At 47.7% G+C, this 21,099-nt stretch overlaps 1 protein-coding gene across 3 annotated transcripts in view; it reads right to left on the reverse strand.

Annotated features, from left to right (window-relative positions):
- Positions 1-21,099, reverse strand: part of AGAP1 (ArfGAP with GTPase domain, ankyrin repeat and PH domain 1) — a 562,113-nt gene that overhangs the window by 283,083 nt on the left and 257,931 nt on the right. For all 3 annotated transcript variants that reach the window (XM_029224417.1, XM_029224416.1, XM_029224418.1), the window contains exons 7-9: positions 10,782-10,909; positions 8,729-8,884; positions 1,190-1,282 (exon numbers count right to left, since the gene is read on the reverse strand). In XM_029224417.1, the coding sequence (XP_029080250.1) occupies positions 1,190-1,282; positions 8,729-8,884; positions 10,782-10,909 (377 nt within the window). The remainder of the gene's footprint in view (positions 1-1,189; positions 1,283-8,728; positions 8,885-10,781; positions 10,910-21,099) is intronic.

The raw sequence follows: 21,099 nt of genomic DNA on the forward strand, positions 1-21,099 counted from the left end.
ACACACTGGCCGCTCAGCGTCTGAACACATCTTACGAAAACCTCGTGGACTTCCTGCTCTGGTCTCTTCCACCTCTGGTCTCACCTCGTGGACTTCCGGACGCTGGGGCCCGATCTATCCTGTCTCTCCCCACACCTCTGTGCAGAAGTTGCCCGGCCCCCAGCTAAAGCTGTATTCCTACTGTTTCAAACGGATTACACTAAACTGTGGGAAGACTCCAGCCTTTTTCAAGGGTGGTCAGTGCCAACATGAGTTCCTACAGGATTGGTGAAACTGTCTAAGTACCCGGAGAAGAGGCAAAGCTGTTATCCTGCCCACAGATTCCCTTCCTCTGAAGCAGAAGGCACTCTAAATCAACTGGCCTTCTTTAACAAACTAAAAGGTGGCATTTCCAGAAGCCATGGTGCCGGGCTGAACACTTATTTTTATTTTCCTGGGAACTGCCGCAGCCAAATAGGTCGGATGAATTCCCGTTTTACTTGAGACATAAAGTAATTTGGTACCCGGCTTCTGGGCTAATGAAAAACGATTCCAGGCTAGCAACATAGGCCAAAACAAATGCCTGCATTCGAGTCCTGTTGTGTAATGAGGAAGTTTAATTAAGGCCCCGCATTACAGCTGTAAATGTTCCCGTATATAATAAGGTCTAAATGAAACTGAACCTAATCAAAGTTACAATTCCTTCATTAGCAAATTACAAACAAGAGCGCACAGCTGACACACCGGCTATGATTATCACAACTAATTGCCTCGTTGTTACAAACCAGCCTGAAACAGCGTTCAGATGTCCGTCTGCGCGAGCAAATTAGGGCCACGTCGGGCTACTCCTGTGATCACAAGGGGCTCTTGTATGGCGATCTGATTTACCCCTGTCGACTGGCGGCCAGCGGCCCAATCAAAGCCGAGCTACAAAGGCAGCCTTTGAAGCCAGTGCAGCCTCCAAACACACTCCATATGCAGGCGGGCAGACTGCACTTCATTAGATCTGTTGTCACATTTCCCTCTTCTTATTCTAATGATCCTATTTTAATACACACAGGAACCTCTTCTAATCGATGTCAAGTGAGTGACTTCTACATTCATCAACAGAGCACATCAAACAAACCTTGGCGCACGAGCCAGCATCACAGTGAGCAGAGAGCCGGGGTGTGTCTCCAGCTACAGGGACAGGAAGGGGGAAGGAGCATACCTGTTTAATTGGGATGGCTCGACCGCTCCCGATGCTGTCCGCCCGGCTCTCCAGGCCTTTTTTCTCTTTGTCTGGGTCACTCCCTTTCCGAGACTGCAAAGTAAAAATAAAGTTAGCATTTGCGGAAGGGCTGCGGTTCACAGATCGTGGAGGTGAGCCCCCATCTGCATGGTTTCTGCAAAACACACGACCAGAAGCCCTGGATGAGCTATGTGTGTACCCACGTGCGCACACACAACCCAGGAGCAGACTGCTGGGGCGTCCATCTCCACCGAGCCATGACATTACAGGGAGTTTTCTAAACTTTTCTTCCTACTTTTCCACTGCAAAATTATCTTTTAATTCTTTTGTAAAGAGTTCAAAATTCAATTACTAGAAACCAGTGGACCATACAGGAAAGTAACGCCCAACGGGAAAACACATTCTAAAGCTGCAGTTAATCCAGCCGAGGAGGAGAGGATTCCTCGCTGCTTGTTTGAGAAACCTATGACATAAATGTATATATTTAATTAACATCTGAAGGATTTAAAAAATTCTATTAACGTTTCGGCTGTGCAATTCAAAGGGACACCCTTAATTTGTATCAAGGTGCCATTAATGTTCCTTTTGATTGCTTCTGGATAGCTAGAAAAGAGCAAATTCAAAGTTAAAACTAGTTTAAGATACCACAAAAAATAACAAAGGGAAAAAAGTTGAAAATACCTTTTGGGGCAAAACAGTACTCTGGGGAAAAATGAGTGGCTTTGTTTGCCAAGTTCCTGAACAGTTTCCCCGGCCGTACTGCTGGTGTACGTGCGCTGCCCAGGAGCGGGCAATCGGCGGGGAGGGCGGCAGTGGTCGCCCCAGTTTGGAAGCCACAACTCCAGCACACGGTGACTTGGGGACACTGAAGGAGCACCACAGCTAAGTCTCCATCTCTTGGTGGCATGAGAAAGTGTGAGCACAATGATTTTCTGACAGATTTATTTTATTATGAGAGAAAAGATCTGAGATTCGTCCTCCTTAATAACTGTGCTGACAAGTGACAACTCCACTCCATTACTTTTCAACGGGAACATTACTCACGCAATATTGAAAATGGAGAAACATTTTCATGTGCTTTTCAAATCTGGGATGATATATGAAATGAACAGACTTTGTGGTGTCCAGGGCAGCAGCGAGAAGCTAATGAAATCCAGTTTTAAAGGGCGTGAGATGGAGCCGCTGATTTTTTTTTTTTTTTTTTTAAATATTAAAGGGGGCGATGTCGTAGGGCATAAGGGAGAAAAGTCCCCATGATGTAAACCCGGATCTGGGACTGCAAGGGGCACAAGGACTCCTTAGAAGACAGGCTTCTTGGATGATGCTAAGAAGCCGACATTTATTTACTGAACACCTACTAAGTGCCAGGCCCCGTGTGCTTTTTTTCTTTAGGATGCTAGAGGCCTGGAATGAAGTACCAGGAAACGAAACAAGCAACCAATAGAAAGTTTCAGAAGAACATAAAACATGACGTTTAACCTTTGGGCTAGGAAAGAAATAGAGATTTATCAATTCCTTGTCGTGAATTTTAGTTAAGAGTTGCGGGCTCACTTTTCTCTTTAATTAACTCTTTAATTAATAATCTGTGGTAAGAGCTACGTAACAGCCTTAAATTCTCTTTTCCCTACATCTCAGTTCATAAGAAAGCTGGAATTTCAGGTTACTATTTGTAAAGTGAGATTCAAAGCTCATGGCGATGACTTTTAAAATTCTTTTAAATCAACAGAGACCATTAATGGTACTTTCAGAATTCTATGAATTCTAAATTTCTAAATCTGGGAATCTATCTTCATTATTCTCTATTAACCAGAATAATTAACAAAACAAACATTAAAAAAATCAACGTCTTCCTCAAGGCAGCACATCTGTCCTCACAGCCACTCTGTCGTCAGAGCAGAATTTCCAGATTCCACACGAAGCAGGATTATGAACTAAGCTCCATGTTCGATCACACTCCCTGAGATGAAGGAGGTCGAAACTGATGTAAGACTTCACTGACAAAATGCAACAGAAATTCCCTACGGCTCCAACACGTTGGTGGAGAGAGTCATAAAACTAAAATTTCAAGACAGACCAGTGGTTATTTGTTAGGCAAAAGGGTTTGCTGTATCGCTGTCTTACAGTGACTTTTGGTACAACAGGCTGTGATATACATCGTAAAACTGAAATCCAACAACGCAACTAAAACAAACCCGTTGGACATAAGACACCGCAGCACGCACAAATTCCCAGTAAGGTTCCTGATGTTTCTGCCAACTCTGAGACTACATCAGCCACGTCCTTACGTTCCAGCTGAAATGGCTCCGTGAAATCATCAGATCCGAAGTCTCTCTGGGTACCGCTGCCTGGGTCAGGAGTGAGTGTGCAAGGCATCCAGCCTGACACACAACCAGAAACCTAACGGGAGTTTATCACACCCATCACAGAAGGTCGGGGGGAGCCGGAAGTGGGACCGTGTAGCCTCCGCAAACAGCGAACACAGAGGAAAGGAAGGCTAGGATAACTCTCATTACCATCTCCTTCTTTAGAGGAATGTTTAACTTTCCCCCAGGCGATAAAAGAAGCCGTGAAGGGGTTCTTCAGCTGCCTGCTTCCCAGGACAGGCAGCACCGCTGACAGGAGCCTCACTATTAAACAGGAACCTGCTTTCCCCTTTTTAACGGATGAGTAAGTCGAAGGCTGCTGGAACACATATAATAGGATCCACGCTCCCCTTCTCTACAGAAGACAAAATACCATTCAAAAAGGTCTATTTAGACTATCAATTTTGCTGCCTTATTTTTACAGAGCGTCTCTATGAGCTGGGCTATGCCTTTTTCACAATCTTAGGTTACTGGGTATGCTTGGCTCTGTTTCGGGGTGTCGGCATTATATGGTAAGCTTTAAAAAATACCATGTAAGTGACACCACGATTGTAAGGCTTGAAAACAGGCAAAGCAACGTACAGTTGTGGACACGTACTAGAATGAGTTTAAGACATGGATACAGATAATAGACACCAAATCCAAGGGAATGCCGATCCCTGGACCAAGGGGTCAGGGGGATGTATTCTGGAAGGGCACAGTTTATCTGTGACTGGGTTATTTCAGGAAGAAGTAACCGCTGCAGTGGCAGAAAAATGCTTGTATTTGCTGAGTTGCACGGTGGGTGCATGCATGCGTTTTTTTAAATTCCTACAGGTTTGAAAATATTTCCTAATAAAACATCTGAACCACACGTAACTAGGGCTACTAAACTAACCATCCTGAGTGCCAATATTACAGAACCAGGAAGTGCATGGAGAGATAGCCTTCGAACATCTTTCTCAAAACAGTGACTTTTTTCTCAAAGAAATAAGCAAGATGGGATATAATTTAGCTTTCTTATCAGTGAAGTACCGTTCCTACCGCCAATATAACACATAATTTGCTACTACAGGAGAGACTTTTTCAAGTTTGTACTACTTTGTCAAAGGTGCGTGTGATTTATTTTTGCTAAAGATTTTTGCTTGTTTCTGCACATGTGTATATGCCAACAGAAACATCTGGGACTGAAGAATGTCAGCCCAGAGTGGTACATTTACAGGTCATCAGATCCGAAGTGTATACAATTCATAAGCATGTTATTTGAAAAATGGTGTGTGTACTACTTAATTACCTCTGGCCTCTTTATGGGGGTCTAATAAACGAGGACAACGCTCCCTCATCTGGGCATTACTGTCCCAGCCTGCGTGGACTTTTATTCACTAGGATTGTTTGGCATATGGTACTTCTGTCCTCCTCATACAAGCTTTTCAATAAATACACTTTTGCCAATTTAAGCCAGTAACTACCAATAATCGCCAGGGATGAAGAGTCTATGAAATTTTACATATTTAAGAATAGATGCAAACCGGTAACAAGGAGAATTTAGTTTCCTAAGTGGCTACAATTTCAAAATTAATTTGCCTCTTGTCATTCCTTGGATGACACTGACATCTAGTGGAGTTGACACTTCTAAGATCTTCAACCTACAACACCCACCCGGCACCACCACCATCACCATCATCGTCTTGTTCAATGTCAAATCCACTAATGACGAAGACACGGGAGCTCAGCCGTCTTTTCCTTGAACGCCGTGATGCAAACCCGCCGTGGGGTTAGCTTCTTCCATGACCTGATTCCTGTTCCCGCTAATGACAGCCGAGCAGCCGGATTCGATTTCTAAAAGGGTGCATCTACTCTCAGACCATTCCCCAGCACTGAAAGAGATCAAGCACTGATCCCGCACAGGGTCACAGGCAGGCCCCCGCATCACTAGCTACGTTAATTATGACACAACAAACGAGGATGAGTTCTTATTGGCTCCGGCACTGCCCCACCCGGATGAGTTCTTATTGGCTCCGGCACTGCCCCACCCGGCCTGGACAGCTGCGCCCCCGGCCTCTGCCCGGGTGCCTGGACGCGGCGGCGGTGCGTACGCGTGCGCCGCTCCAGCAGCGGGGAGAGTGCCCCTTGCTCCAGTCTCCGCTCTCCTCCTGCCAGGCAGAGCCCCCCGGTCTCTAATCCGCTTCCTCTTGAACGTGGGTTAGCTCCCATAACACTATCCCTGATAGAAAACAGAACCCAGCTGCGCAGACAGCAGAGGGGAAGGGAACGTTTATTACCCGAGTTTCCCGTTCCTTTGCTTCTCCCTGCCTTAAACTTGTCTCCTTTGTCAGTTACCCAGTGGGCGGGGTCTGGGACACTATTTTCCGGCACATCCCAACCCCAGGGCTGCCCTTATAAAGGGTGGGGGTGGGCACGTGTCAGAGCAAACCCAATTTTTTTTTTTTTAATGGTACGCGGGCCCGTCACTGTTGTGGCCTCTCCCGTTGCGGAGCACAGGCTCCGGACGCGCAGGCTCAGCGGCCATGGCTCACGGGCCCAGCTGCTCCGCGGCATGTGGGATCTTCCCGGACCGGGGCACGAACCCGCGTCCCCTGCATCGGCAGGCGGACTCTCAACCACCGCGCCACCACGAAAGCCCAGAGCAGCCCCCATTTTAAAGAGACTTCCTGGTTCTCACCTCTCACCTTGAACAGAAACCAAAGCCAGGGGCAAGGAAAGGTGACCCTTAGAAGGTGTGAGCATGGGTGTTCCCTCTTCCCGCCACACCCTAGAAGGCCCCTCCCTGCTACGCTGGTGCCCTGCTCACGGCCCAGTCTCTCTGCATCTTCGGCAATGGGCTTCTCAGGTCCACTGAGCCATGAGTCAGTGCACAGCCTGTTCTGTGAGGTGACACCTTCTCACCTGGAAGACCCCACCTGGGCGGACAGAAGTGTTACAGGTGTTGGATAAGCCACACGTGCTGCTTAGGTGACGGTATGTCTGAAGAAATTCCACAGTAAAGCATCTCATTCATGTACAGATTTACGCATATCAGATATTGACCTGTATTTTGCAGACACCTAATTACCTCCCTCCCAATCTACTACACAGCCCTACAACTTTTTTTTTTTTTTAATTAATTTATTTTTGGCTGCGTTGGGTCTTCGTTGCCAAGCGCAGGCGAACGGGGGGCTACTTTTGTTGCGGTGCGCGAGCTTCTCACTGCGGTGGCTTCTCTTGTTGCGGAGCACGGGCTCTTGGTGCGCAGTCTTCAGCAGTTGTGACTCACAGGCTCTAGAGCACAGGCTCAGTAGCTGTGGTGCACGGGCTTAGCTGCTCCGCGGCATGTGGGATCTTCCCGGACCAGGGCTCGAACCCGTGTGCCCTGCACCGGCAGGCGGGTTCTTAACCACTGCGCCCCCAGGGAAGCCCTCTACAACTACTTTTGCTTATGCGTTAAGAGAAGTCATTCCGTAACATTAGTGGTGGTGAGATAAAAATGAAAGCAAGGCCACAAAGACTCCTCGCCCCTACAGGGAATCTTCTTAGCAGCCTCACCACACTACCGCTGCTTCCAGCTCAGAGAGGTTAAGGAAGTTGCCCAAGGCCAAGCAGCTGCTGGCAGTGCAGGACAGGGTCTGAGCCCGTCTGATCCTCACTCTGGCCCTCCAACAGCAGCATCCGGCAGACCTCACACGGCACAGGGCAGAGAGCAAAGGGAAGGGGAGAGTTGTGAGGAGGGGCTGTTCGCTGTTGGCAATAGACCTTGGCACTGAAGACTTATCTGATGGGAAAACTGTTATGAACGTGCTGGGAAAGGGATGGGGCATCTATCGTACTTGGTAGCCTCGTTCACCACCAAGAACGCCATCTTCAGGGAATTCCCCGGCGGTCCAGTGGTTAGGACTCCGCACTGTCACTGCCGAGGGCCCGGGTTCAATCCCTGGTGGGGGAACTGAGATCCCACAAGCCTCGCGGTGCCGCCAAAGGAAAAAAAACAAAAAAACAAGGAAGAAAGAACGCCATCTCCAAGTAAGGGCAGTGGGTCAGATAAGAGACTTGCGGCCACCCCTGCAGAATCTTCCTTCAGTTTAAGCCAGGAAATACTGAACTCCTTTGCATCTAAGTCAGCAATAATCAACCAAGAGGAGAAGTCAAGCGGTTTACAACAGGGCACCCTGACACTGGCGGCTGGAGACCTCTTCGTTGTGGGGCTGGCCCGTGCCTCGCAGGATGTTTAGCAGCTCCATGGTTGCTACACAGACTAGATGCCTGCAGGACCACACCCACTCCCACCCCCGAGCTGAGACAATTCACACTTTCTCCAGAAATGGCCGAATTTCTGGGAGTGCAAAACCGCCTGGTTGAGAACCCCTGCTTTGAAACCATACACTTGTAATGCACAGACCTAGTCCCGGGAGGGAAAGTGTTCTTCTCAAATCAAATGACTCCAGTCACACGGCAGTAGGAGCTCTGCCTGGAGTTCTGTGGCCCCGAGTTCTGGGCTCCACTGCAAAGCCTTCCATGATTGATTGGTAATGTCTGCTGTGTGTCCTCTGTAGTTCAGGGGTTCTCTGCGTCCCAACTGCCCAGGGAACTTTTAAAAACTACACACGCCTGGGCCCCACGCACAGATTCTGAGTTCGTAAACCTGATCCCTGAGAGCTGATGTAGAGTTTTAAAATGCTCCGCAGATGGTTCTGAAGAAAAGTCCAAGTGCACTGGCTTCTGTCTGTGAGCTGCTAAAGACCCTGAGCTAAGTCCTCAGTGCTCCAGCCCGAGGAGAAGGGGGTCTGTGCATTGATACGGCTTTATACACCTCATCTGAAAGGCTTGATGCACACGTTTGGGGAATTCTGGCAGTCTGTCACCTCCATGTATCTAATGTGACAAGTCTTCTGCTAGAGACCAAGAAAGTCACAGGATAACAGAGACCTTTATACAAACCCCTTGCTCTTCATTTCTGACACACGTCAGGACCCCCTGCAACTGAGGAAGTCCTGCTTTGCTCTACACCTGCGTCGTGGCATCCTATAATTTTCTGAGACTTCCACAGAACTCAGCACTCTTCTCGTTAATTTGGTTTGGATGCTACACCTGTCGTTGAGCCACCTGGCGGCCAGAGGACCGCTAGGTGAGCAGGAACCACGCTCCGATTCCCCCCCACCCCGCCCCCCGGGGGGACACTCACGGTGAAGAGGTTGGACCGGCGCTTGGACTGCTTGCGGACGGGCGTGGGCGTGTTGGCCGCGGGCGGTACGTCGATACGCAGCTCCTTTTGGCTGGTGCTGGGCGTGGACGGGACAGAGGAGGAATAGTCGCTCAGACTCCCGCCTCCGTTACTTGTCTGTAATGATTGAAACCCAAGGTTTTGTTAGGACACGCTCCAGGAGCCTAACCCGCCACCTGCGTGGGGTCATAACCCACAAGCCAGCAAGTTGCATGGAGGCGCGGCCCGGCCGGTGGCATCAGCATCAAGCAGGCACCGTTTCCTCCTAGAAAAGACCAATCAGCTCAGCGCGTGTTGTCTAAGAAAAGTGACTTAAGACAGAGAGTCTCTTTCGTTTGATCTTATACGCTACCAAGTGTAGAACAGATACTAGGGGGAAGCAGCCGCATAGCACAGGGAGATCAGCTCGGTGCTTTGTGTCCACCTAGAGGGGTGGGATAGGGAGGGGGGGAGGGAGGGAGACGCAAGAGGGAGGGGATATGGGGACATATGTATACGTATAGCTGATTCACTTTGTTATAAAGCAGAAACTAACACATCATCGTAAAGCAATTATACTCCAGTAAAGATGTTAAAAAATCTGAGAGTTAAAATGTCATTATTTTCTATTTCCTCTGAAAAGGGAAGGGGTTGGTTGAACTAAGTGGTTTCTACAGTCCCTTCACTGCTCCAGATTAGAAGGAGAAAGAGTGCAATTTTGCCCAGTAGAACCAAAACTCACATTTTGAAAATGACCTCTTGAAGGGATACATTGGGAGATTGGGACTGACATATACACACTACTATATATAAAAATAGATAACTAATACGAACCTACTGGATAGCACAGGGAACTCTTCTCAGTACTCTGTAATGACCTATATGGGAAAAGAGTCTAAAAAAGAGTGGATATATGTATATGTGTAACTGATTCACTTTACTGTACACCTGAAACTAACACAACATTGTAAATCAAGTAGACTCCAATAAAAATTCATTTAAAAAAAAAGAAGAAGAAAATGACCTCTTGGAAATGTGAAAGCTTCTGGAAGATTTTTCAAGATTCAGAGAGAATTACAGATGCCTGAGTGGGATTTAACATCCTTGAGCGTGCCTTCACAGGACCCCGCTGTAAACGCACTCCTTGACTCTTCACGCTACCAAAAGCACGATACCAAACCTTCTCGCTAACTCTCTTTAAAGAGTGCCAATATAACACCCGCCTAAGAAATGTTAACCAAAGACACACGGGCAGGCAAAAATAAGCCAACAGTTCCTTACTGGGTTTTTGGTTAGGTTCTTCAAAGTGATAATTATATTGTTTGTTCCCAAGTAAACAGCAAAATGTTGCAATGGAAAGATACTAGTTTCCATAGGGCCTACGGGAGACGGGAGTTATAACTGAGGGCTGCTACCATATTGAAGCATATTGTAGGATTAGCCACTGAGATTCACCCACAACTGCCCAACCTACAAGCAGACGAGAATGAGGACCAACATGGGGTCATTTAAATCAACAGCAGAGGGCTTCCCTGGTGGCGCAGTGGTTGAGAGTCCGCCTGCCGATGCAGGGGACACGGGTTCGTGCCCCGGTCCGGGAAGATCCCACCTGCCGTGGAGCGGCTGGGCCTGTGAGCCATGGCCGCTGAGCCTGCGCGTCCGGAGCCTGTGCTCCACAACGGGAGAGGCCAAAAAAGGGAGAGGCCCACCCACCAAAAAAAAAAAAAAAAAAAAAAAAAAAAAAAATCAACAGCAGAGATGGCAGTACACACCCCGCACCTCCACTCCAGCCAGCATGCCTCATAACACAGGCAGCGTGAAGACAGGGAATATTAAAGAATGATTCCCATAAAAACCACTTGGCCACAGCAGTTTCTGAAGGAGATGTTAAGTCAATTACCGACATGCTGTTATTTATAAAGTTGAAAAGAAAAAAACAAATCACCTTGGAGCTGGCTGAGAACACTATTTGGCAGGTGTGTCCTCCTGGGTTCTGACCTGCTTTTCAGTCCAACCTCTCACGGGACCAACATACCTGGCTGATGTGCACGGCAGACACCTGTGCGGAACAGACAGATGAGTGGCTCGGAGAGTTGGGTAGGGACTTGCAGGGCCCGATGGACAGCTGCTGCTTCTTCCTCGTGGCAACAATCTTCTGGGCAACTAGTGGACAGGAAGACAGAAGAAGTCTACGTGAGGCTGGTTTCCAAACAGAGGGAATGTGGCGGAGACCGAGGGCTGTCTCCGTTATCCACTATTCCTTTCATCCGTGGTAATAGAATTCCTGATTTTTAGTTGGGCACAGGACTACCAGAATAGATATGACATTTCCTGGAGCTTCCTCCGGTCCATCCCCTTGCACCGCAGCTTAATGTGGCCATGCAAGCAAGCTCTGGCCAATGGGATGGCAGCAGGAGGGTCACATGGCGGTACCCAGGAAACATCCTTGAGAGAGCTGCCCCGGCCCATTTCTTCCTTATGTCTTTTTCCTTCTTGCTATGTAAAAAGCACATATGTTGGCTGTAGCTCTGGAAGCGATCTTGCAGAAGGAAGCCACACTTGGTGGGACACAAGCCCCTTCTAGGGGCTAGGCCTCTGGCTCGGCAGCCTTGTGCAAACCTCAGACGCTTTATACGTAAAACACAAAAAGACACACCTATCTTGTTTAAATTATTCTAATAATAGGACTTTTCCCCCAGTTACTTGCAGCAAAAATAATCCTAAATAAGACAGGGTAATTTAAACCAAACCCTCTGGAAAATCAAAAATCTATTTTTTTTGCATAGCATAAAGAATTACTCTTAACTCTACAGGCTACCGCATGGAATTATATTCAAGGACATGTAATTATGTCAAAGACTTTTTTTATTTAAATATACGGCTATACACATTGGGAGTTTATCTTAATCAATACAAATCTAAATTCAACCAGCCATAACTTCTCTTGGCAAATAGGCTGGCTGATACAGCATATTGGATTTAACTGGAAAGGAAGCCAACAATTAGAAAACTCTTCCTACACCAATAGGTGTCACTACAGGAGAATAACTACAGCTTTTATGTGAATAGATGTGTGTCTTTGGGGAATAGCTGTAATTAAGTTCAATGATATTCAATCCTTATCTTTGTCCAGAGAGGTTGCTGATTTAAAAAATACCCACGCAAAGGAAAACACACCACTGTCCCCAGCAATAGCTTATGTTACAGAAGGAGCACACACAGTGTCCACAGATGATTTCTTCTCCAGATGAACATAATTTTAAGAAGGAACTGGTTGGTCCACAGCTTATGGCTTTCATGTAAATGAATGATAGTATAAATATGATTAAGTGAAAATGCAATATATAAAAAATGGCTCACAGAGATGAAGAAGCAGCTTCATTAGTTACATCCCACCTCCGATAGGCCTCTTACCATCCTGAAAGGATGATATCAATTAATTTATCCCCCTTCATCAGCTAATCACATTTACATTACAGAGGGATATCGCAACACTCTGTCATTTCAAAACCACTGGCATATCGGTCTGGGGTCTTTGAAGACGCACATTAGAATATTTTAAAAATCATTATGTGAGCTCAAAACTAAAACCTAAGATCAGATTCCAACAGCCGCAAAACGTGTGTCTTATAGGTGAACTGAAATCCCCAAACCAAAAGTAAGTTAACTTAAAATCATGATTGTTTGGGTGACTGCCAATTTACTTCTATTTTTTTCCTTTTTTTTTCTGAAAAAGAGCAAAAGGTGTTTTCTTGTGTTCAACTACTCCTGGACTCAGAGTCACTATTCAGTCGGATGACCATACTGACTTCCACCTTAAATCTCACAGGAAAAACACAAGTGTCAGGATTAAACAGGGTGAAGCTGTCGGGAGAACTTCGTAGACATTTTCTATCAGTGTTTTCTACTCTAAGGGGAGATTTGAGAAACTTTCTAAGACAAGTCAAATATGTTATTAAAATCCTCATTTTATGAAACTCCAAATGCAAATCGATGTTCCCTCCTTCCCATGTGGAGGCTAGAAAGAGCAAGTTCATGGGCAGAGAGAACCTTTTCCCATTAAACCCTCTCACAGAACAGGGCTGTGCAAAGCGTGAACCACACGTCAAGTACTACGGTTCTTCTGTCCACTGAATTATTGCTTGGCCACATTTATTAAAAAACACCCAAAGTCACAACTGCTAATAACTGGTAGCATTCTTTTAAATTTAACTAGAACCTTCAACCCTATTTGTTGTATTTCCCCATAATTTTTATGTCTACACACACATGGAAGAAAAGAAATGAGTTACAAATATTTTGTTCTAAAATACATAGACTGCTTTAGGAGTTACAGGATCACCCATAAAAGTGGGGGTAGTATCTGACTTAAGAAGGAAAAGGAGATAAGGGGACTGTTTTGTAAGGCTGGGCCACCTTCTCCTCCACAGTGGAAAGCCCCCGGCCCACTGCAGGCCACAGGGCCGGGCTGGGCTGTGTGAGTGGAAGGGCCCCCTGCCCCAATAACAACTCAAGGGAAACGGGATGCCAGGGGCAGGGAGGCACTGTTCTCTTGTAACTATGATCATCAACTTTTCCTGAGATTTGGAACATTTAAATGTCAGGAGACTTAGAACATGAATATTACTTACACCCCAGATTACACTGGCTGGGAAATTTTTATAATCACTGAGTTTCTGTCTGCATTGGATCATTCCACAAATGAATACGTCACGTATTTTATATAAATACATGCAATGCACGAATGAGAAAACAGAAACACAATCACTTGAGATTCCTTAAAAGAGTCTGGACTCTATCATCGAGGTGTGATGTTTCCTATTTTGGTGACTTGCTTTCCTATAAAGTTGCCCGAGGCGCTAAGCCTAAGTCTGAAATGCTGTCGTTGCCAGTTACGGAAAATGTCTGCTCCTTTACCAGACACCCCGCCAATTTCATTAACCTGATGTGGCAATGCTAGTACTTGGTGTCATTTTAAAAGTCACTTCCTAGGGATGTAACGTGCATGATAAATGCACAACAGTTAACACAGCTGTAGGTTATACATGGAAGTTGTTAGGGGCGTAAACCCCAGGAGTTCTCATCAAAGGTAAAAAAACCTTCTATTTAATTTTGTATCTATTTTACATAGATATTTTATTATATCTCAGTAAAACTGGAAGGCAAAAAATGTTCAAATACCTTCAAGTATAAATGAATGAATGAATGAATGAATAATGTATATGACTCCCTCCACAATTTTGAAATTTTATTTGGGTAATAGATAAAACATACCCTTTAACGAGCCCCTTCAACCATATCTGTAATTACACTGTAGAAACTTCAAAACCAAGCAAGCAAACTGCTGGTGCCTGGGAGAGGCACGAGGGGCTCCTGGGGGCTGGCAGTGGCCCCTTCCTGACCTGGGTGATGACTCTGAGATCATTCTTTTTTAGCCGGACCCTTAAGTATACTTTCATAAACGTTATTTCCATTCTTCAACTAGAAAGAAGTTTATTTACAAACTTAAGCAACAAGAAAAGCCAGTTACACGTTTACTTTCCCCACAAATTTTAAATTCTCTATTGGATAGATGATAAATGGCATCTTTTAATTAGTGTGTAAAGATAAGACTCTCAGATAGCTCGCAAATAAGACCTCATTAAATCCTGGCCTAAGGCCCGATTTCTGCTTCTGCTTTGTTTCTCAAATCATTTGCACTAAAGGAGGAGCAGAAAGAACGAATCTGGTCACACCAAGGGAGTCAGGCCCACCTCTCACCAGGTAACTAGGGGTGTCCCCCTCCCCTCCCTCTCCCCCCTCTTCTTTGTCCCTTACATCTGAACGATGGGCCAGCGGTCTGCACTTCCCGTCTACTGAGTCATTTAATCCTCGCGGTTGAGGAAAACAAGGCAGAGGGGGCACCGGCAGCAGAACAGGGGTTCAGACACTCTGTCGGCCCCCATGACGGCACCAAACACTGCCACCTGGCAAGGAAGCACCCCCTGCCCCGAGACTCTACGGCTCCCAGGACAGGGACTGTGTACCCTTTGGCCCTGTCCCCTCACAGACTCTCCCTTGCTCTGCTGACCACTGCAATCCAGCTTCCGCCTCCATCCCCTTGGCTGGACCTGCCATTGCCAAGGTCGCTGGTGACCAGCTGGAGGCCAGGCGCATCCTTCTTGGCCTCTGGGCCGCCCTAGGCACTGCTGATGGTTCCTCCTCCCATGACGCTGACTTTCCTGTGTTTCCTCCCCTGGCTGGAACCTCTTTCTCAGCCTCCTTCACCGGTTCTTTGCTTCTAGGCTTCCTTCTTTGGCCCTTTTCTCTCCATGCCTATGGCTCCCAAATCTATATGCAGCCTTGCTTTGTGCCCTTCCTACTTCTAGAACCGTGTATCCCATAACCAACGCCACACCTGCCCTTGGATGCACCTCAGTGTCCCAACCTGGGCCTCGCCTCTAACTCTGCACCACCCGAGCAACCCCAGGGCAGGGACAGAGGAGCCAGAATAGATCGATTCTGCCACCGGAATTTCTCTTCAGTTCACCCTCACTGCCAATGCCTTGACCCAAACCTCGTCTGCCTGTGGCTGGTTTCTGAAGCAGCTTCCAAAGCTGTCCTCTCCTCACTGCCACTCAAGGGACACACTGCAGGGCGACCTCCGCAAAGGTGACTCTCACGGGCCTTGTCCCGCTCAAAGTTCTGCAAACACTCCCGTCACCAGACAGACGTCAGAACCGAAATTTCTCAGCAAAATGGGGCTCTTTCACACTTGGGAGGGGTGGATTCTCCCCTCCTGTTATCACTTCCCATGGATCCCGGCTCCCACGACCCAGACACTCCTGGCCTCTTCCCAAGCCCTCCAGTGAAGGTCCGACCCACTGACAAGTGACTTAGGTGATGGCCGGCTTGGGACAGGCTGTCCCTTCTCCGTCCCTTCGGTCTGGGGCTCCCACGCTGCCTGGAACCATATGGGCAAGTCTGTCTGATTCTGGTTCCCAGAGAAGGAAGCCCAGATAAGCTTCATTTCCCAGGACAGCTTTACCAATAAAAAGTAGTCATCCAATCTTCCAGGGTCTTATTCCTTAACGGGTTCCGAACCCCAGGGAGGACAAGGGTCCCTGCCCAACCGGACATGAACGCCCTCCAGCCTCGCTGCCGGCCCCCGGGCTCACTGCCCACTTCCGAGCTGGACAGGACCCATTGCAGATGCCACAACGTGTGCTCTCTGAATCGTGCTACACAAGTGGCCACCACGGCCCAGACATGCTTCTCCTTCTCTTCGTGGCCAATTCCTTCTCAGGATCCGTATGGCGAGCATCACTTCTCCTAGGCAAGCCTTCCTCTCTAACCATCAGGTTCCTCTATGGAGACCCTGCATCCCAAATACCAAAGGTGCGAACACAACCAGCTCTGTATTTCACCCAGGACTTGACTGAGAACCACTGCACATTTACGCACACACATACGCCCACACACGCACACATACATGCACAGTCAGGGCCAGGCTGAAGAGCTGCAATTCTACTTTTCAGGCCCGAATCCCTAGTGCCCAGTGCATAGGCATTGTGCAATAAGCGATTATGTAATAATCCCAAACCAGACACGTCATCATTCACATCAGGTCCTGGCCTCCTGATCTCTACTTACAGGGCGAGGCCCCAGGATGGGGGTGTCTTTGACGCTCCTCTTGCATGGTACCACCTGGCATCGCTAACGTCCACAATTAAGCACTTAAATTAAGCTTTTTAAAATTTCATTAACGATTATGACATTCTTGGTAAAGTCCAATGAGTGTTAGTAATTTAATCAGCAAGATATCTTCTCTGGTTTAAATGATTTACTTGAATTACGTCAATTAACAGAAACGTCTGAAGAGCCACCTATGGGCCCAGAGAAGGAAGGGAAGACAGGGGAAGAGGCACGTGACCTGGTCTCTAGCCTCATGCAGCTCCCAAGCCAGGAGCAAGGCCCTCTGCATCTCACATCAATAGCTCCAAGGTTTCACCAGAGACAGGACCACTGAGAACTGCTCAAGTGCTCCGCTGGGTGGTCCCTGTTGCCCCATCCTTCCTTCACTCCTTATTTACTCGGCTCCTACGACCCAACCTTCTCCCTGTGCAGGTCCTGAAGGAGCAGAGGCTTCTCCATCAGGCAGCAAACTGGCTGCCCTTTCACGTCCCTTTTGCCCCAGTTCACTGAGGCAGAGGAGACTTAACTCATCCACCAGCTTTGCAATGAGCTGCTTTTGAACATTCCCCATCGTGACGCCCCATACATCAGCTTCCGCTACGTGAGCCCTGCTGTATGAGCGACACGGCCCCTTCTGGAATGAGCAGAGCTGAGTCCCACGTCCTCGGGCCGCACCGGGGAGCGGGTGACTCTGGGGCCCGGGGAGAAGTGGGGTCTGCTGCTCAGGATGGCACTGTGGAAGCATGTACACCTGACCGATGACGCAGAGTCCCAGTTAGATGCCAAATAGAAACCTGGTGTGAATCAAGCCAAATCAGAGAAAGAGGACGATCCTTCAGCTACTAGGAAAAGCTCTATGTAGCCCACTGGGGCCAATATGGGGTGGCAGTTCTGCATAAACAACGTCAGATAGGAATTTAAGTATGAATGATAAATCTATTACAGTCGTATTTTAAATGTTTATAATAAACACACTTAATGAAAATCAACTAGCATGAGACTCATTTTGCTCCACAAAAATATTTTAAAAGCACAATTTGAGGTTGGGGGTTCATGCCATTGTTCTATTTTTGGTGCTACCACCCAAACGTAACATTAACTGTCTTTGCATTGAAAGGCTCTTCCATTAGAACCTTGGAGGGCTTACCAGGCAAATCCCCATAAAAACTGAAAACCACCAGGGATTGTAAATTTTCCAGTAACAAATAAAAGGTCCCCTAATGTCTCAACTCAGTTTTAAATTACAGTTGAGTGATCATTAAACTATCTTGTTAATTAAGTAGAAATTAATTACCAAATTATCTAGGTAGTTCTGAACTTGTGACTTAGGAATGAAAAAAAGTTTGAAGTGGAACTTTTCTCAAAGTTAATGAACGTTAAAGGAGGTGTGGTCTGTGTTGTTGGTAATCCTATACCCATCTCCTAGATTTGTTTTCATATGACGCTTTGGGAATAGAGGAAGCTATGCCAGAAAAACCATTAAAATGAAAAAGAGAGAGGGAGGTGAGGAGCGGGGAGAGGGGTCTTCTCGAAGCCCTCTTGGGTTGTGTGACGATTAGTGACAATTAGTGAACCACAGGGACCCACAGCCCTGCCTGGCCCACACACCTGCGGAGATCCTGCCAAACCGAGCCGCCAATTGGAAAATACAGTCAGCTCACGTTCCAAGACAATGGGCCGATTCCACGGACCTCCACGTGGCTCGAAATGCTAGACGGGATGCTTCATTTACCTTCCTAGGGTCAACATGTACTTGACATTCAACCAGCACTCACCAACTGGGTCAATGAACGAACAGATGGATCAACAATGGGGACGGGGTGAGGACATGAGGAGAAATAAGGGTGGAGAAGCAGCTGGAAACACATTTAAGGATCCCGTATGCAAAGTGTGGATCGTATCCTTAAGGCAACAGGGAGCCGTCAAAGCTATTCATGGGCCAGTGATGAGATCCAGGAGTTGGAAGGACACCTGGTCTGTGTGGTTTGCAAGATGCAGGTGATCTCTACCTGGACAGTGGAGACAGCAAGCATGAGGGGCAGGGGGGTGGGCGCAGGGGGGGGGGGATTTGGGGGGACTGTGACCGAGCGGCCGTGGTCTATGCACAGGACCCCGGCCCTCTGACATTCTGTTTTGAGAGACTGCTGTTACTCCGCCCTTACACACGATTAATATTTTCAAGGGGGTAGAATTCTAGGCTGATTACATGCCATTCGACGATTCAAAGCTACCAAGAGGAGTTATTCTAAGGGTGTATGAGCTCACTGATGTAGTGTTAGCTAAACCCCCATAGTTTAAAAACTTTCAAAGCAGATTTGGACATTTATCCTATTCTAAGTTACAGCTCCTAAACCTGAGTATACGCCCATCTTCCTTAGAAAGACAGGCTGCCCCTGTTCTTTAACGTGTGTTAGATCCTCCTGTCGGCGTGGCGACCCGCAAGGAGAAGCTCATTATCTTTGTTCTAGCAAAGCTTTCATCTCTTTTGCCACTACCTTTAAAATCACCCAACTGCTCTCTCCGAAGCCGACTTGTCCCCTTCCAAACCATCCTTCGTATGGACACGTTTATCATTCTAAAAACAGGCCTGGCTTGACCACTTCCACGTTTCATCAGGACAAACTATAAACCATCAGAATAGTTTCCTAATTATAACAAATATTATTAAGGAAGGAAACATACCCTGGAACTGAACAGGTCATAAAATGAATTTAGGGGTGCATGAAAAGGAAACACTCTCCCATGCATTTGTGTTTTGGTTCCTTGTCAGTGAACACCTAATGAGAAGCTCTGCCAAAGACCCTGTGCCCTTACCTTGTGTCCCTGAGCACAAAATACGGCATTTCTATTATATTAAAAAAAAACCCTCTAGGCCAAGACAGGCCATGGTCAAAAAGCCAAATTCTCTTTAATTTCTTCTAGCGAAGCTTTCAAGTTTTCCGTGAAGTAATGAAATCTGAATTCTTAATCGGAGATTCCGTTCTTGCCTGTGTTCTTTTTATCTCATTGCACTAAAACAAATTTATCTCCATTTGTGTCGCAATTACCTATTAGGGCTGTTAATTTGCTGGAAATGAAGCTATTGTTTAATTGCTCCTATTAATCGGGGGATTTAAATGCCGACTGTAGTAAACAGTTACCTTCAGGACGGAGCAAAGTCATGGCTGCTGACGTTAATTTCACAATCTCACAATGAGCGGGAATTTCTCCCATGTCCCAGGCAGCTGGATTTCCCTTTTCCTCCCGGAGAAAGTGCAAGAGTTTTTAAACATAAAATGTTTAAAAACTCATGCTGAAATAAACACGGTCTATTCAACATGTTTTATACGTGTACCTAATTCTGATGTAAAGTTATTCTTTGTGGCAGGGGAACATCAAATCATCCTGCCAGAAACCCACATCCCTTTTTCATGCGTTTCTTCACAGCACAATTTTCTCTTAAAACCAAGTGCCAAAGTGGAGTTGCCAACGGGAAGCTCTGGGTCCCAGCGGCCCCAGATGTTGGGCTGGTGGGCAGCAGGCACCAGGACGCTCACCACCTGCTGGGGTTCTAGGCCTCCGAAGGACACAGGGTTCCTGCGTCCACACGCAGAGGATTTTGAACATTCACTGCTCTCCAAAAAAATAAGTTTCAACATATCCCAGCGCCATATTGTCAAATGTCCTTCAGCTGGTCTTGCCTGTGCCCGGTCTGCACGTGGCACTTCTAGGGCTGGACTCTGCTTCGGTCAGCCTTTCTCCGCTGGAAGGAAGGAAGGCATTCCATTCAGCCCTGCCTGGAGTCCCCTCAGGGATGGCATCGCAGGCTCCAGCGGCCCTGTGCACCGTCAGGACGCCCAGCAGATGGTCAGCTCCAGACTCCTGACGCTACCTGCAGACACTGAGGGATCCTCCAGTCCCTCTGCCCTCCCTCCCCTCGTGCCGCCGGGTCCTCCCTCAGCACCGCCCATATTGCTGTGCCTTCTCCAGCCTGCTGACCCCACCAGCACCCTCATCTAAGACCTTCACCACATCACCTCTCCATCACTGTGCAGACTCCAGGTTTTCGTCTCCGAGTGCAGAGGAAAGAACATGATACTACCCAGCATCTGGGACAAATCCAATGCCTGGTGGACACCTGGAGAATCAGGGCCGCACTCAGGGATGGGTTCACGCTCCGGACAAGTCCGAGGCACCCAGCGCACACTTGTGCCTGTGCTGCTTGGATCCAGGGGGGGTCTCCGGGGTCTCCAAACGGAAATGAGCACCACAGACCTGAGCGGTGACTCTCAGAAGGGCTAATGGGGGGAAAGAGACATCTGGGCTCTGCCCCTCCTTCCCCTGCCTCCCCTTGGGCACAGGTGAGACCAGGATGACACCTGCCAGGCGTGCATGAGCCAGAGGGTGCAGCATCGATGCCAGTGACCCAGGCTGGTCCTAGGACACTCTCGGTCCTGCCACGAGTCTGCCCTCTTAAGTTTAGTATGTGGAGTCGGCTTTTCCCTTCCATGGGTCAGGGGCAGCGTCTTCCCTCTGCTCTCTGGCATCCCTCACTCACAATCTATTCCTTCATTACATCTTGGAGCAGCTAGTATGCCGGGCAACCTGTCAGATGCGGGAGACGGTGGGGTCCACACCGGCCTGCCGGCCACACCACTGAGGAACCAGGGACCAGGAGGCCTTACACGCTTGCGGTGAGA

The sequence above is a fragment of the Monodon monoceros genome, unplaced genomic scaffold (assembly GCF_005190385.1).
Source record: "Monodon monoceros isolate NGI ecotype Baffin Bay Population unplaced genomic scaffold, NGI_Narwhal_1 Super_Scaffold_16, whole genome shotgun sequence".
NCBI classification, from domain to species: domain Eukaryota; kingdom Metazoa; phylum Chordata; class Mammalia; order Artiodactyla; family Monodontidae; genus Monodon; species Monodon monoceros.